The following is a 13,845-nucleotide window of genomic DNA, read 5'->3' on the forward strand; positions in this document are numbered from 1 at the left end:
TATCCTGCTTTAGTTATTGTCTGACTATAGGAAAGTCTCTTAATCTTTGTTGACTCAGTTTCCCAATTGTAAAATGAAGATAATGGCAACTCACTACTCCCCCCCAAGGATTGCTATGCGAATCAAATGAAATAATATTTGTAAAGCCTTTGTCTTAGGGAGGCAATCAGGCTTATGTGACTTGCCCAGGGTCACAGAACTAATAAATGTCTGAGGTTATATTTAAATTCAGGTCCTCCTGACCCCAGGGCCAGTACTCTAAAAACAGTACCACCCAGCTGGCCCTGCAAAGTACTTTGTAACCCTTAAAGCACTGTTATTATTATTAATTATCTCAGAACTGCCTTTTATTAATTTTACACATTCTTTATATGCTTATATACATATAGATTCTCTCATTAGGATATAAGCTTTTTGAAACTATTTCACTTTGTCTTGTATCTACAGCATTTTAGCACAATGCCTTGTACATAGAAGATGCTTTAAAATACTTATTGATTTTGATTCTAAAGAGCCAAACAATATGCCCTACTCCAATTAATCTAATAGTTTATCATTTAAACCAAACGGGATAGAGTATGTACATGTGTGTGTACATGTACATACATGTGTGAACATGTAGATATAGATATAAATAATCTATATAGTTCTCTTTGTTATATATGTATGCACATGTATGTGTGAATAGAACACATATACAAATTGGAAAAAATCATTAATAAATAAATTCAAACATAGATAATTTTTATACTAATTATAAGAATTCAGTAGGTATGTCAACAAACACAAGAATAATGGTAAATTAAACCGAGAAAGGAAAGGGGGAAATTCCACCTTTCTTGATTTATGAGAGAAGTTAGAGAATTTTTCATGTATTTCGAATAATTGACAAGAGAGGGAACTCAGCAAGTAAAGGCACTTGTGTTTCTATGGGGGGTGTGTGTGGAGAATGTTTCAGTAAGACTCTAAGTTTAGAGACACAGAGCTGAGGTGAGACAAAAGAGCCCCCACTTTTTTTTTTTTAAAGAGCTAGATAAACCAAATGTGGTCAAATACCTGGCAACTTGGCTTCCCATCATTTTATCACCTTCCTTCAAACTTTTCTTCACAGCAACTCTGAAAAATAAGAACATCAATAGTGATACATTAAAAAAAAATAGCCCCCTATTTTCAAAATATGTGCAAACAGTCCTCAACATTCACCCCTGCAAATTTCTCTCCCTCTCCTCTTTCAGAAAACAAGCAATCCAAGATGTATTAAACAGCAATTCCTCCATACATACTTCCACATCTATCATGCTGCACAAGAAAAGCCAGATCAAAAAGGGAAAAAATGAGAAAGAAATTAAAGGCAAGCGAACAACAACAAAAAGGTGAAAACACCCTGTTGTGATCCACATTCAGTCCCCATAGTTCTCCCCAGATGGCTCTCTGCATGTGATACATTTTTTAATGTATCCTGGATACACTAGACTATTTTATCTTGGGTTTAAAATAATAATGATAAGTTCATTTATAATGAATTTGTAATTATTTCAGAAAATCTGGAAAGAAGAAATCTATACCTGTCACTTTGAAATGGAAAACTATTCAGGTAATATCAATATGATGGTGAAATGACATAAATGTGTTTGTTGTGCCTATGATAAAGAAATGGTTTGTTAAATATCTCCACTCCCAAGTAAACAGTGAGTTATGTATCATTTACACTCATAAATGAGTTTCTAACAATACTCTTCAATCTGTAGCCTATAGTTGAATGCAATGGTATGCTACTATATTTGCTATTACAGGGGGGAAACAGAGGCTGGAGAAGTGTGGGAGATCAGGAGTTCTGAGTTGCAGCAGGACTTAAGCTAACTAGGTATTCCAAATATTAGTGAGGCTAGGTTGTAGATGACATTTTAGCTTGGGTGAGATAGAGAAACACCATCTCCTGAGACCTTTCTCTCTCCCTCTGAGATTGAGTTTCTCTACCTGTGTGTGTATATATATATGTGTGTGTGTATGTGTGTGTGTGTGTATAGATAGATAGATAGATAGATAGATATGTATATCTATATATACACATATCAAACATATGCATATCTATGCATGCACAAACATAAAATAAATGCATAGCATGGACATATTTATAAAACACAACATATCTAAATGTCTATATGTGTATACATATATATTTATGTATATATAACATGTGAATAATATACATACACACATATAAATGTATATATATATATATATGAATATATTTTATATATTAATACTTTTGTTTTGTAAAGATCACCCTTCTGTTCAAGGAGCTCCACTGACTTGCTATTACTCACAGGATATAATATATTCTCTTTTATTTGTCATTATTTGTCATAAATGACATTAATTGTCATTTAAAGCTCTTTATAATCTGGGCCCTTCCAACTTATCTAGACTTTTTACATTTAATTACCTTCATATTCTCTACATTCAAATAATGTTTAGTTACAGTTTTCAAATATGGCATTCCCATCCTCTATAACATTGTGAGCTGAATTCAAATTTGAATTCTTTCTTAATTATATGACTCTGAGCAAGTCCTTTCATCTTTGTTTTAGTTTCCCTATCTATGTTATTGTTGTTCAGTTCTTTCTGTCCCTTTGTGATCTCTTTTGGGTGTTCTTAGTATAAATACTAGAGTGGCTTGCCATTTCTTTTCCAGATCATTACAAAGGTGAGGAAACTGAAACAAACTGGATTAACTGACTTGTCCAGAGTCACCCAGCTACTAAGTGTCTGAAGCCATATTTGAACTGAAGTTTTCCAGGCTCCAGGCTCAATGTCTTATCTCTTATAATACCTAGCTTCCTTTTCTTCATCTCTAAAATAGTGAGGTTGTATTGTTTGTTTTTGCTCTAGTAGCAGGGGAATAGATTCCTAAAGTAATCTTTAGTCCAAGGGATTTGAGAACATAAATGTTTCTAATAAAGTATTACTACAGTTAATTTTAGATTACATGAAAAGTCTTTCACAATCTAAGATAAATTGTCAGTGTCTCCTTTCTTCTAATTCTTCCTGATACTAAAATCTTTTATTAGAATGATTTGAATTTTCCCACTTTTCTTCTCTTTTCCTCTTCTCAGTAAGAGGTTTTTGGTAGAGATTCAGCTGGGCAAAACATGGACTTGCAGAATGGTAAACCTTGTCTGAGACTTGAAAGTATCTTTCTTTATGAACTGAGGATATGCCCATTGTCCTTGTAGGAAGGATGAAGACAACTATTGGTTGAATCTTTGGAACTTTGCCTCAGAATGATTATCTGGTTAAGATCAACCCTTGGTGCTTTTAAATAGTGACTGGGACTGTTACCAAGGATGAGATTCTTGGAAAGATGAATAGATTATTTTCATAATGATTGTTGTTCTATGCTAACCTGTAGAGAATGTTCCACAGATCTTTCTTTGAAGTAGTTAGGTGCACAGTATTCCCCTCACATATTTGTTAGTTGTGAGATCTTGGGCAAATCATTTAACCTCATTTTCTTCAACTGTATAACAGGGATTCTAATAGCATCTGCCTCTCAGAGTTGCTGTGAGAATCAAATATGATAATATTTGTAAAGGGCTTTGCCAACTTTAAAACATTATAGAAATTATATGTATTTATTTATTCACTGATCCATTTATTTATTCATGTAAGTATATATGTATATATGTGTGTGTGTATGTATGTATCTATCACTTGTACCTTTCTTTCTTAGTACCACCTTAGGTGGATAGGTAGAAGAGGATTTCTCCCTCTTCTTTCCTTACTAGGGATCACTAAATTTGTTTTTCAGCAGAAACTCATTGCAAGCTGCATGTTCCTGATGGCAAAGCTTGAAAAGGCTTCCTGATACCTTCTGACTCTTGTTTTATCTTCAGAATATAGTTCAAAGACTGGAAAATGGAGCTAATTTTTTTTCTATCCCCAAAGATGGAAGCAGTTTGGGTGATGGTAGAATATCAAGAATTCTTGCACAAATGCCTAACATAAGATAGCTTGTGCTTGCATTCTGGGTCTGAGAAGGGAGAATATGGACCATGTTTCTGAACCCCTATGATGGGAATGATGAGGGGTTGGGGAATTTTGATTTGCTAGGAGGCCTTCCAGTAAAAGGAGATTTCTTAGGCAGAGCTACTTTTGGAGGTTGCCTCGTCTCCTTCCCTCACTCTTTTCAGAAAGCCATGATATGGCAGCAGAGGGGAGAACAGGGGAGGGGAGGAGATCTGTATTTTGTTCCTTGTTATTACTGTAAGTGATTCATACACTTCAGTAGCTCTAGTGTGTGTGTCTATCTTCCTGGGAAGAGTCCAAACAATAGGGTGGCACTAAAAGTTGTAGGAGGGACTGTGTAGGAAGTGGCATTCACAAAAGAAGGAAGAGAATTGTGCTGATTATTTATGAACTATTGTGGATAGTTTATGATTCCCGTGTTTGATTATAGGCTCTTGTGAATGCATTTTTTTTTTTCATATACTTCATTCTCTATGGCAGTTATTCTCAAAGTATGGTTTAGTGACCTCTGGGTGTCTCTGAGGTTAAAACTATTTTCATAATAATAATAAGATTTTTAATTTCTAATATGGCAATATATATCCCATATAAATAAAAAAAAACAGTAATTTTTGAGAGTCTTGAAACCAAACAGTTCTATGGAGTTAAATAAAGGCTGCTTTTTATCATATCATGTTATGTCATATTATATCATACTTCACCAATTTGTATATATATGTGTGTGTATGTATATATGTATGTATGTATGTATGTATGTATAAAATATGTGTTAAGGACTATGCCTAAGTAAATGGGCAGATCAATTCTCCAAGAGCCTCCACAGCTGTGAATCATAACATTTAAAGGAGTTGCAAAGCAGCCTTTACTGACACAGGTGTTGCTTGTGGACTGGGAATGAAATGAATCGGAGGCAGAGGGAAGAGGAGAGAGGTCAGACAACTCAACTGCCTCTCAGTGGAGAGGTCAGAGAACAGCAATTGCCTCTAACTTGAAGAGATCCATTCTACAGGTCTGAGTTAGACCTCAGCAACCACCTTTAGGTGGCTCCTGTATCCCAACAAATATGTATGCATATATGTATCTTTTTTGTGTTGAGTGCTTGTTAAGAAACTAGGGACATAGTTACCCATATTTGTGGAAGCCTACACATCATCTGGGGCAAGTAGGTATCATCATGAATAGAGAACTAGGACTAGAGTCAGTAATATCAGAGTTCAAATCTCAGATACTTACTAGATATGTGATCCTGGGCAGGTCACTTAACCCTGTTTGCCTCAGTTTCCTCAACTGTGACATGAGAAGGAAACAGCAAACTATTTCAAGCAGTAAAACCCCAAATGGGGTCAGGAAGAATCAGACGTGACTGAACAATAACAACAATTTGTGTCCATCAGCTGGACACAAATTATATTAAAATATTATCCTAAATAGTTAATATTTGAATGGGATATCTTATGCTGAGGAAAATGACATTTTTGAGAGAATCCCCAAGGACAAACCTAATCCATATGAAACTAGAGCTTTGAGCACTCTGAGCCACAGGTTATAATGGAAAAAGCAAACAGACTATTATGGGAACCTTTTTATGCCCACAGTCATTTTAAAGAATCTTATACTTAAAAAAGAATAATACCTCATGTAGGGGTCAAGGCTGAGGAACAAAGCTTCAAGCAAGACCTCTGCAAAACAAAATTTCAGAACTTATTAACTAAAAAACAAAATTACTTTTTAAACAGTATGCTTAACAACAGGTATTCTTAATCTATTTGCATATCCTGGCCCTCTTTTGTTATCTGGTAAAACTCATGAACATTTTCTCAGAATATTTTTTTAAATGCATGAAATAAAACACACAAAATTACAAAGAAATTAACTCTATTGAAATACATTTATAAAAACAGTTTTTGTTTTTGTTTTTAAAGTTCACAAACACAGCCATAAACTCCTGACTTAGATGATTAAATACACATGCTCATTGATTATTGCAGTAGCCTACCATTAGAGGGTTGTTACCTTTCTAATGAGGTTCACAGGTGAAAAATGAAACATAGATAGGAATCTTAACCAAAACAGATAAAAACAATTTTACAAAAAGGTAAAATAGATAACTTTGATTACATGAAACTGAAAAACTTATACACACACAAAAAAATTAATGTGTATAAGATAAGAATGAAAATGGTCTAATGGGAAAAAAAAAACTTTGTATCAAATTTCTTTAATAAGGATCTGGTATTCATGAGATATAAATGATTTATATAAATGTGACTGATAGCCATTCCTCAATAAATAAATGATCAAAAAACATAAATAATTCTCAAAAAAAGAATTGCAAAGTGTCACAACCACATGAAAGAACATTCTATATCACTAATAAGAGAAATACAAATCAAAATAATTTGGAAGCTTAATTTCACACCCTAATAACAGGCAAAAATTATCAAAAATGACAATAATAAATCTTGGAGGATTATGGAATAACAGGCATACTAATATATTTTTGATAGAGCTATGAAAAAGTACAACTATTCTCAAAAGCAACTTGAAATTATGCAAATAAAGTGATGAAATTGTTTATATTATTTCAACCATTACTGGGTTAATACTCAAAGGAAGTCATTGATAAGAAGACAATCGCCATGTGCTACAAAATATTTATAACAAGAGACAGGTAGTTGGTGTAGTGGATAGAGCACCAGCCCTGAAATCAGAAGGAACTGAGTTCAAATTTGATCTCAGACACTTAACACTTCCAAACACTTCTAACCACCAATTGCCTCTGCAAAAAAAAAAAAAAAAAATATATATATATATATATATATATATATATATATATAGCAGCACTTTTTTTGTTAGCCAAGAATTGGGGGGGAGGGGAGGAAATTAATTCCCATCAACTGGGGAATAGTTAAATTGTGATAGTATGTGAAGTATTATTGTACTATAAAATGATGTGTGTCAATACATTTTAGCATGGAAAGATCTATGTGAACTGATACAGAGTGAAGTAAGAAGAGCCAAGAAAACAATATACACAGAACTACAACAATGTAAATGGAAAGAAATACTATGCAGCAAAAAAATCAAAGTAGATATAACAAAATTACAAAGCTCAAACAGGACTCAAATGCAGAGATATGAAGGGACATCCCAATCCCACACTTTTGTGGAAGTGAGAGGTCTACAATGTTACATGTTCTATGTGTAATTTTTTCAACGTATTAATGCTGATTTTCCTCTTCAAAAAGTATTTGTTACATGGTTTTCTGGGAGGGTAAGGATTACTTAAGATAATTATGACAATGTAAGAAACAGAAGATGTTAATAAAAACTGAAAAGAAAAAATAACTGCATTGGGGGGCTATTTGGGAAAATAGTGTTTTTTCCTTCATAGGAAGTTTTCAAGAAACAACTTATTGGCAGTGTTGTAAAGAAGATTCTTGTTTAGATTTATATTGGGATATAGTCTTTTTAAAAATTCAATAATATTTTATTTTTCCAATTATATGTGAAGATAGTTACATTTCAGAGAACTGTAACTAACAATTCAGAACTCAAGAACATTTCAGAATTCAAGATTTGTGATGCCAAATTCCCTCTTGACTTATCTAGTAACCTTCTCCAGCCAAACCCATGTATCTTTCCTGGTAGAAATGGTATTAAGAATTTTCCTATCACAAATTAGGCTCTTGCCTTGGAAAAAAGTGAACTGATCTAGACAGTTATTATAATAGTAATCTGGAGCGATCATAAAGGAGAAGCAAAAAAGGAAAAGGAAAAAAAAAAGCCATCTAAAGTCCGGATGAAGAATCAGGAAGAAAAGAGCAGAAATAATGTATACCTGGAGCTATACATAATCACAAATACTTGATTGTATCATTGCTTTTCACCATGAAGGATATGCCATAATATGCATATGATATGCCATATGCAATGGAAATTTTTTTAAGCAGGGGTTTCCCAAAATTTCTGAATAACAATACTTATCATTTTACAGTACTTTACTGTGACAAAACACTTTCATACATATTATTTCCCTTATTATTCATGTGAATTCTATCAAGTAGGTAATGACAATACTAACTCCCATTTATAGAGTGATTTATAGATTTGGAGCTGAGAGGGACAGATTTAAAGAGGTCAACTAGCCCAATCCCCATATTTTAAAAATGAGTAAACTGAGGTCTAGTGAGATTAAAACAAATGACTTGCCCAAAATCACTTGAGTAGTAAGTTCAGCTGTAGGATATGAAATACAAGCCCCCTGATTCCCAAGTCACTGATCTTCAATTAGTCCTGAGGATATCATCATCCTTCCAATTTTAAAACTTCAGCTTTATTTCTTTCACTTTTCACTTTCCTTTCTTTTTCTCTTCTCTTTCCACTCCCCCCCAATCAACCAAATGTAAAGTTTTGTAAATTTTCTAAACATTTTGAAAATTTATCCCCTTTTCTTCATTCACAAAACCATTATTACAGTTCAGTTACCTGTCTATGTGTATATATGTATATATGTCTCTATATGTATGTATATATACACACAAACATATATGTATATATACCACTCTCCTATTTTCATTTTTTCCCTTCTCTAATCCAATTTCCACATAGTTACAAAATTGTTTTTGATAAAAAATTAACCATGTCAGTCGTCTGCTACCACTTTTTAAGGGTACAACTTTATACACTGGCCTATAAATATTTTTACAAATGAGAAAAAAAAGAGGTAAGAGGGATTCAGTGATTGGTCCCAGTCACTTAAAAGGGCCAGAGTGAGGACTCCAACTCAAAATATATTCCTTGAGGAAAAGAATATTGATTATTATTTGTATCTTTTTTTCCTAGTGTCCACAAAGTTTTTTCTTCTGTTTTGTTTTTTACGGAAGAGGCACCTAAATAAAGTTGATTTAATTGAACTAAATTGATTTTAAGTCCAACATTCTTTCCACTATAGCATGATATTAATATCTTAGTTTTATAGATGAAGAAACAAAAACATAGAGGTATTAGGTGACTTGACCAAGATCATAGGGCTAATAAGTTGTTAGAACTAGAACTTAAAACCTAAGTCTTTTTATTGCAAAATGTTTGTTGTTTCATGTTGCCCTTCTCACCTATTTTTCTTCTCACCTTTCCCAATTAGGTAGTAAACTTCTTAATAAAGGAGCAGGCTGCCATCATGAAGAAAAACAAAATAATGACATACTCTCTGGTGCCTTATTGATCGTCTTAGAAAAGTGCCATTCTGATCATATCACATCTTTCCTCCTTTAAAAAATGCCAATGGCTACCTATTAATTCCAATATCAAACATAGAAAACCCTCTGGCTTGTAGAGCACTTCATAATTTGCTCCCTTTCTACTTTTCCAATTGTCTTACACTATGAGGCAAAGACTTTGGCTTCCTTGTTCTGTGAATAATATAATTCCATGTCCTGAATCTGAGCATTTACACTATACTTGGAATTCTCTCCCTTCTCATCTCTGTCTCCTGACTTCTGGCTTCTTTGGCATCCTCCAAGTTTCAGATAAAGTCCCTCGTTTACAAGAAGCCTTTTCTTATCCTCCTCAATCTTAGTGCTTTCTCTCTGGGATTATTTCCAGTTTATTCTCTATATATCTTGTTTTTACATAGTTGTTTGCATGTTGTCTCCTCCTTAGACTGTTAGAGCTTCTTGCGAGAAGGGTTTGTTTTGTGCCTTTCTTGTATACTTAAGACTGTCCCTGAAACATAGTAGATTCTTAATAAGTGCTAATTGGCTAAACTTTCCAGAAATTAAACATGACTTACCTCCATTTTTTAAGGCTGGTAACTCAACCTCTTTTAGCTCAAAGTCACTTCTGGTTGGTGGACCTTCAAAGTGCTTCTTCAATGTCCAGCACTTAGCATAAACCATCTTGAAGCTTCTGGAATGGAGATAGAAACATATCATCAAATATAATCTAGCAATTAACTTCCCATAGTTACTTACCCTTTATCAAAAGTGAGGAAATCCCACTCTGGATTTAGCTTCAGAGGATTTGGATTTGAGTTCTTACTTTGCCATTTACTAACCATTGAAATGTGGGGGAAATTGTTCTATTTCCCTGGGCTCTAGTTGCTTCCTCTCTAAAATGAGAGGGGAAAATTGTAATTTTAAAGGTCTTGTTCACTTTTCACACTCTAGAATTCCACTTTTTAATATGACTGGCCCTTTGGTTTGGTCCTTTTTACCTTAAATGGCCCATATTCCAGCTAACTGACTTACTTGCTGATTCTTACACATATGATTCCATCTTCTCCCATGCCTGTAGTGACCTTATGCTTTGATTCTGCCTCTTGAAACTCCTGTCTCTCTTCAAGACTTAACTAGACTGACATTATCTTTAAGATTCCTTTCCTGACTTCCCAACTTGTTACTTTCCTCATCACTGTGTATTTATTTTGCATAAATCTTTTGTTACTTTTCTAGGATATAATGGACACTTCTTATCTAGGATGTAATGAACAGATGTTACTATGTTTGCTATTATTTTGCAGCAATGAAGAAGCAACTGTGGCATGGCCCAGAGAATTGTAGGTTTGGAGTCAGAGGATCTATGTTAGAATGCCAGTTTTGAGGCAGTGAGGTGGCATAGCAGATAGAGTACTGGCCCTGGAGTCAGGAGGTCCTGAGTTCAAATCTGACCTTGGACTACCTGGGTGATCTTGGGCAAGTCACTTAACACAAACTGCTTCAAAAAAAGAAAGAAAGAAAAGCTCAGCTCTATCACTGATTGAATACATTATGTTGGGTAACTTTATTTTTCCAAAACTTAATTTTTTGAACATTGCCTGACGATATTGCTTTGTGAGCATGAAGATACTGCTAATTTTTTTTTTTTTTGCTTCCTTATGCTCAATCAAATTAATGTGGTCAAATTAATCTTGGCATACCATAACTCTCTCCCTTTAAGAAGAAACCCTGACTTCTGTGGAAAAAAAAAATCATGTTAATATCAATTAACCACAAGATGGCACTGTAAACCTTCAATTCATAACCATTTAACTTTTTTTATTATTATTATTATTTCTCTTCCATAAATTCTAAGGGTAAAAAAAAAAAAATCTTACGTTTTTTATTTTCTTGGTTCATAGTATTTCTCCCATTTAAAACAGGAAAAAATTCAAGCTTATTTCTTTTAGATTCTTGGTTTATTTCCATTTTTAAAAAATGTAAAAAGAATATCCAAGAGAAATGAGAGTAGAAAATTATTTTACTTGAAACCATAAACTTCAATGTTAAGTTAAAAAAACCCCACGACATATATTAACAAGATAATAACAAATGTACCCTTTTCATTTTCATTTTTCTCCCTCTGAAATAGTAATTCCCTTGTGTATTTTCCTGATATTTTTCTTCTATCATTTTAGAGGTAAGTGTAATCAGTTAGGTGTTTTGACTCTATCTTTTTTCTCTCTGAATGATTTCTCATAAATTTCTCTGCATTTCTTCATATTTTTTATATTGGTAAATTTTGTAGGACACAATTAAATTCTATTACCTGCAGATACCACAGCACCATATAGTGAGATGAGCTCTGAATCTGGAATCAGATTTGGAATCAAATCTAGACTTTGCTGTTTATTACTTCTGTGACTGTAGGCAAATCATTTAGCCTAACTTCATTGGTCAGTATATTGGTTTGTAATTTTTAACAGAAAAGTAGGGCTCTATACATAGCTGCAACCTAGTGGAAGTGATAGATTGGGAATCAGGAAACACTGAGTTGAAATAATGCCTCAGACATTTACTAGCTATGTGACCACAGACAAGTCATGTAACCAATATATGTCTCACCAGAATCCACTAATAACTATAGCACCTTCCTTTCAAGATTATTTTGAAGATAAAATTAAATAGTATTTTATAAAGTATTTTTGTAAATTTTAAAGCATTATGTCAATATTAGCTATTAGGAATATTAATTAGTAGGAAGTTAAGCTGATAACTAGTATGCTTCTCCATATAGTTTATATCAGTATGAAGTGAGGGCTAATAAAAAGTATTAACAGCGAGTTCTGTATAATATACTGTATCTGGATGTGTGTGTGTGTGTATGTGTGTGTAGAAGAACAGGGTAACTTGGGTAATAGTGTTGCCACATGTTGTATTACCACAAGTTATTTATCTTCATACTTCTGGACTAGTTTTTGATGTATATCCTTATTGTATAGCTAAAATTTCACCTACTGAGTCATAGAGAGGTTGTGCTTTAGCACAAGGCATTACGAAAGAAAACTAACAAATAATTGATTTCAAGGAAGTGACCAAAAAAGAGCTTTTCAGAACACCAAAATTGAATTATTACTATTACTAAAACTTTTCATTGTGCATGTCACTGCAATGTGCTTCTTCTTATTTGTTTCTCCAAGTGCAATCAGTGATTTTCTGTTTGTTTTAATAAAAATCATATTAGTTCAGAAACCAAACCAAAAAGTAGCAAATCAATTAAATAAAGGAATTCTCACAGTTCATTTATATTTCAAAGAAACTCACACATGAAGGAGGACTTTCAATAGTATTGAAAAAGTCCTGGTTTCTATTTTAGCCAAATTAGTGTTCTTTTCCTTCAAAGATTCTTGGCAATCATGGCAATGTGGTTAATACATGCAATCTCTTCTGTCTTTAACTTTTCATGCCCCTGACAGATGTAAAAGGCTAACTTATACCCTCAAGAGAATTACAAACTACTTGATAATAGCCTCACCATTCATTTCATCTGTTTTTCTGCTAAGTCAGTGACTTAAGATGTAAACATTAAATAATAAGAGAAGCTCAGAGTATCATCAGTATTGGAATTGTCCTCAAAGACTGTAAGAGCTGGGTTAAACTCCTGCCTCTGACACATGCTAGCTCTGTACCTTTGGCTAAATCCTCTAACTTCTCATTGTCCTCAGACATCTTTTTAAGACAACTAGCTGTAGAACAGTTGGCAATTTGAATGACATTCCTCTAGGATGCCTATGCCAATTAAATACAAAATATACAGTCAGAAATTAAATAACACAATCCTCTAGCATTTAATTAATTACAACAATGTTACAGGGACTAGCAACCTAAACTACAGTCTTTATCACAATTCTCTTATGCAGAAAAACCAAGACTGAGACTTAGTTTTGGAGGTTGTCTAATACTCCAATATCTAGAGTTCTGGATCTCAATTATTTCAATATGTCAAATTAGAGATCTATACAAAGAATCTAGAAATCCTATCTCTGGACCAGGAACAAGAGGCTGTGTCTCTAGTATAAATCTCTAAAATAATTTTTTAAATGTTTACTTACCACTTCACAGATTAAGCAATCCAGAGAAAGAATCAGCAAGAACAATTCTGCAGACTACACCACAGCACTATGTATTTATACTCAGTTATGAAGAGGGTGGGGCTTCTTCTGGACCTTGTCCTAATTTCCATTTCCATTTCCATCACCCTACAGGAAAGTTCAAGGAGGTGGAAAAAATTGTGATAGAGAAATTTCTTGCTGGAATGAAGGAAGTGGTATTGCTGGCAGTTATACTCCCTTTCTCAGTCAAAAATCTAATGTACTAAAATGGCACAGAAAAGAGTATTGTGGCAGCAAACCAGGCTATACATTTATCAGATCAGAGTTCAAGATCTAACTGAGAATTCTAATCTACTCACTAGAATACTGTTACGCTGAAATGCTTACTTCAGTACTTTTTGTTCCATGGCTTAGTTATAATATTTCTCTTTGATATTGTACAAATTTATCATTTTTTATATTTTAATACATACATCTGTCTAGGTAGAGACCAATTTGGAGTTTAGTTC

General features: G+C 33.5%; 1 protein-coding gene and 1 long non-coding RNA gene across 2 annotated transcripts in view; one reads left to right on the top strand and one right to left on the bottom strand.

Moving 5' to 3' along the window:
- PTGR1 (prostaglandin reductase 1) overlaps nucleotides 1–13,389 on the bottom strand; it is a 37,359-nt gene extending 23,970 nt beyond the window's left edge. The window contains exons 1-4 of the mRNA XM_051973465.1: nucleotides 13,337–13,389; nucleotides 9,821–9,936; nucleotides 5,663–5,708; nucleotides 1,057–1,116 (exon numbers count right to left, since the gene is read on the bottom strand). Of these exons, the coding sequence (XP_051829425.1) occupies nucleotides 1,057–1,116; nucleotides 5,663–5,708; nucleotides 9,821–9,926 (212 nt within the window). The 5' untranslated portion in view covers nucleotides 9,927–9,936; nucleotides 13,337–13,389. The remainder of the gene's footprint in view (nucleotides 1–1,056; nucleotides 1,117–5,662; nucleotides 5,709–9,820; nucleotides 9,937–13,336) is intronic.
- On the top strand, nucleotides 1,125–1,594 carry LOC127545995 (uncharacterized). The gene is made up of 2 exons (XR_007949869.1): nucleotides 1,125–1,373; nucleotides 1,540–1,594. It is a non-coding gene; the product is annotated as an uncharacterized LOC127545995 (long non-coding RNA).
- Nucleotides 13,390–13,845: the final 456 nt, after the last annotated feature.

Source organism: Antechinus flavipes, chromosome 1, assembly GCF_016432865.1.
Source record: "Antechinus flavipes isolate AdamAnt ecotype Samford, QLD, Australia chromosome 1, AdamAnt_v2, whole genome shotgun sequence".
Lineage (NCBI taxonomy): Eukaryota > Metazoa > Chordata > Mammalia > Dasyuromorphia > Dasyuridae > Antechinus > Antechinus flavipes.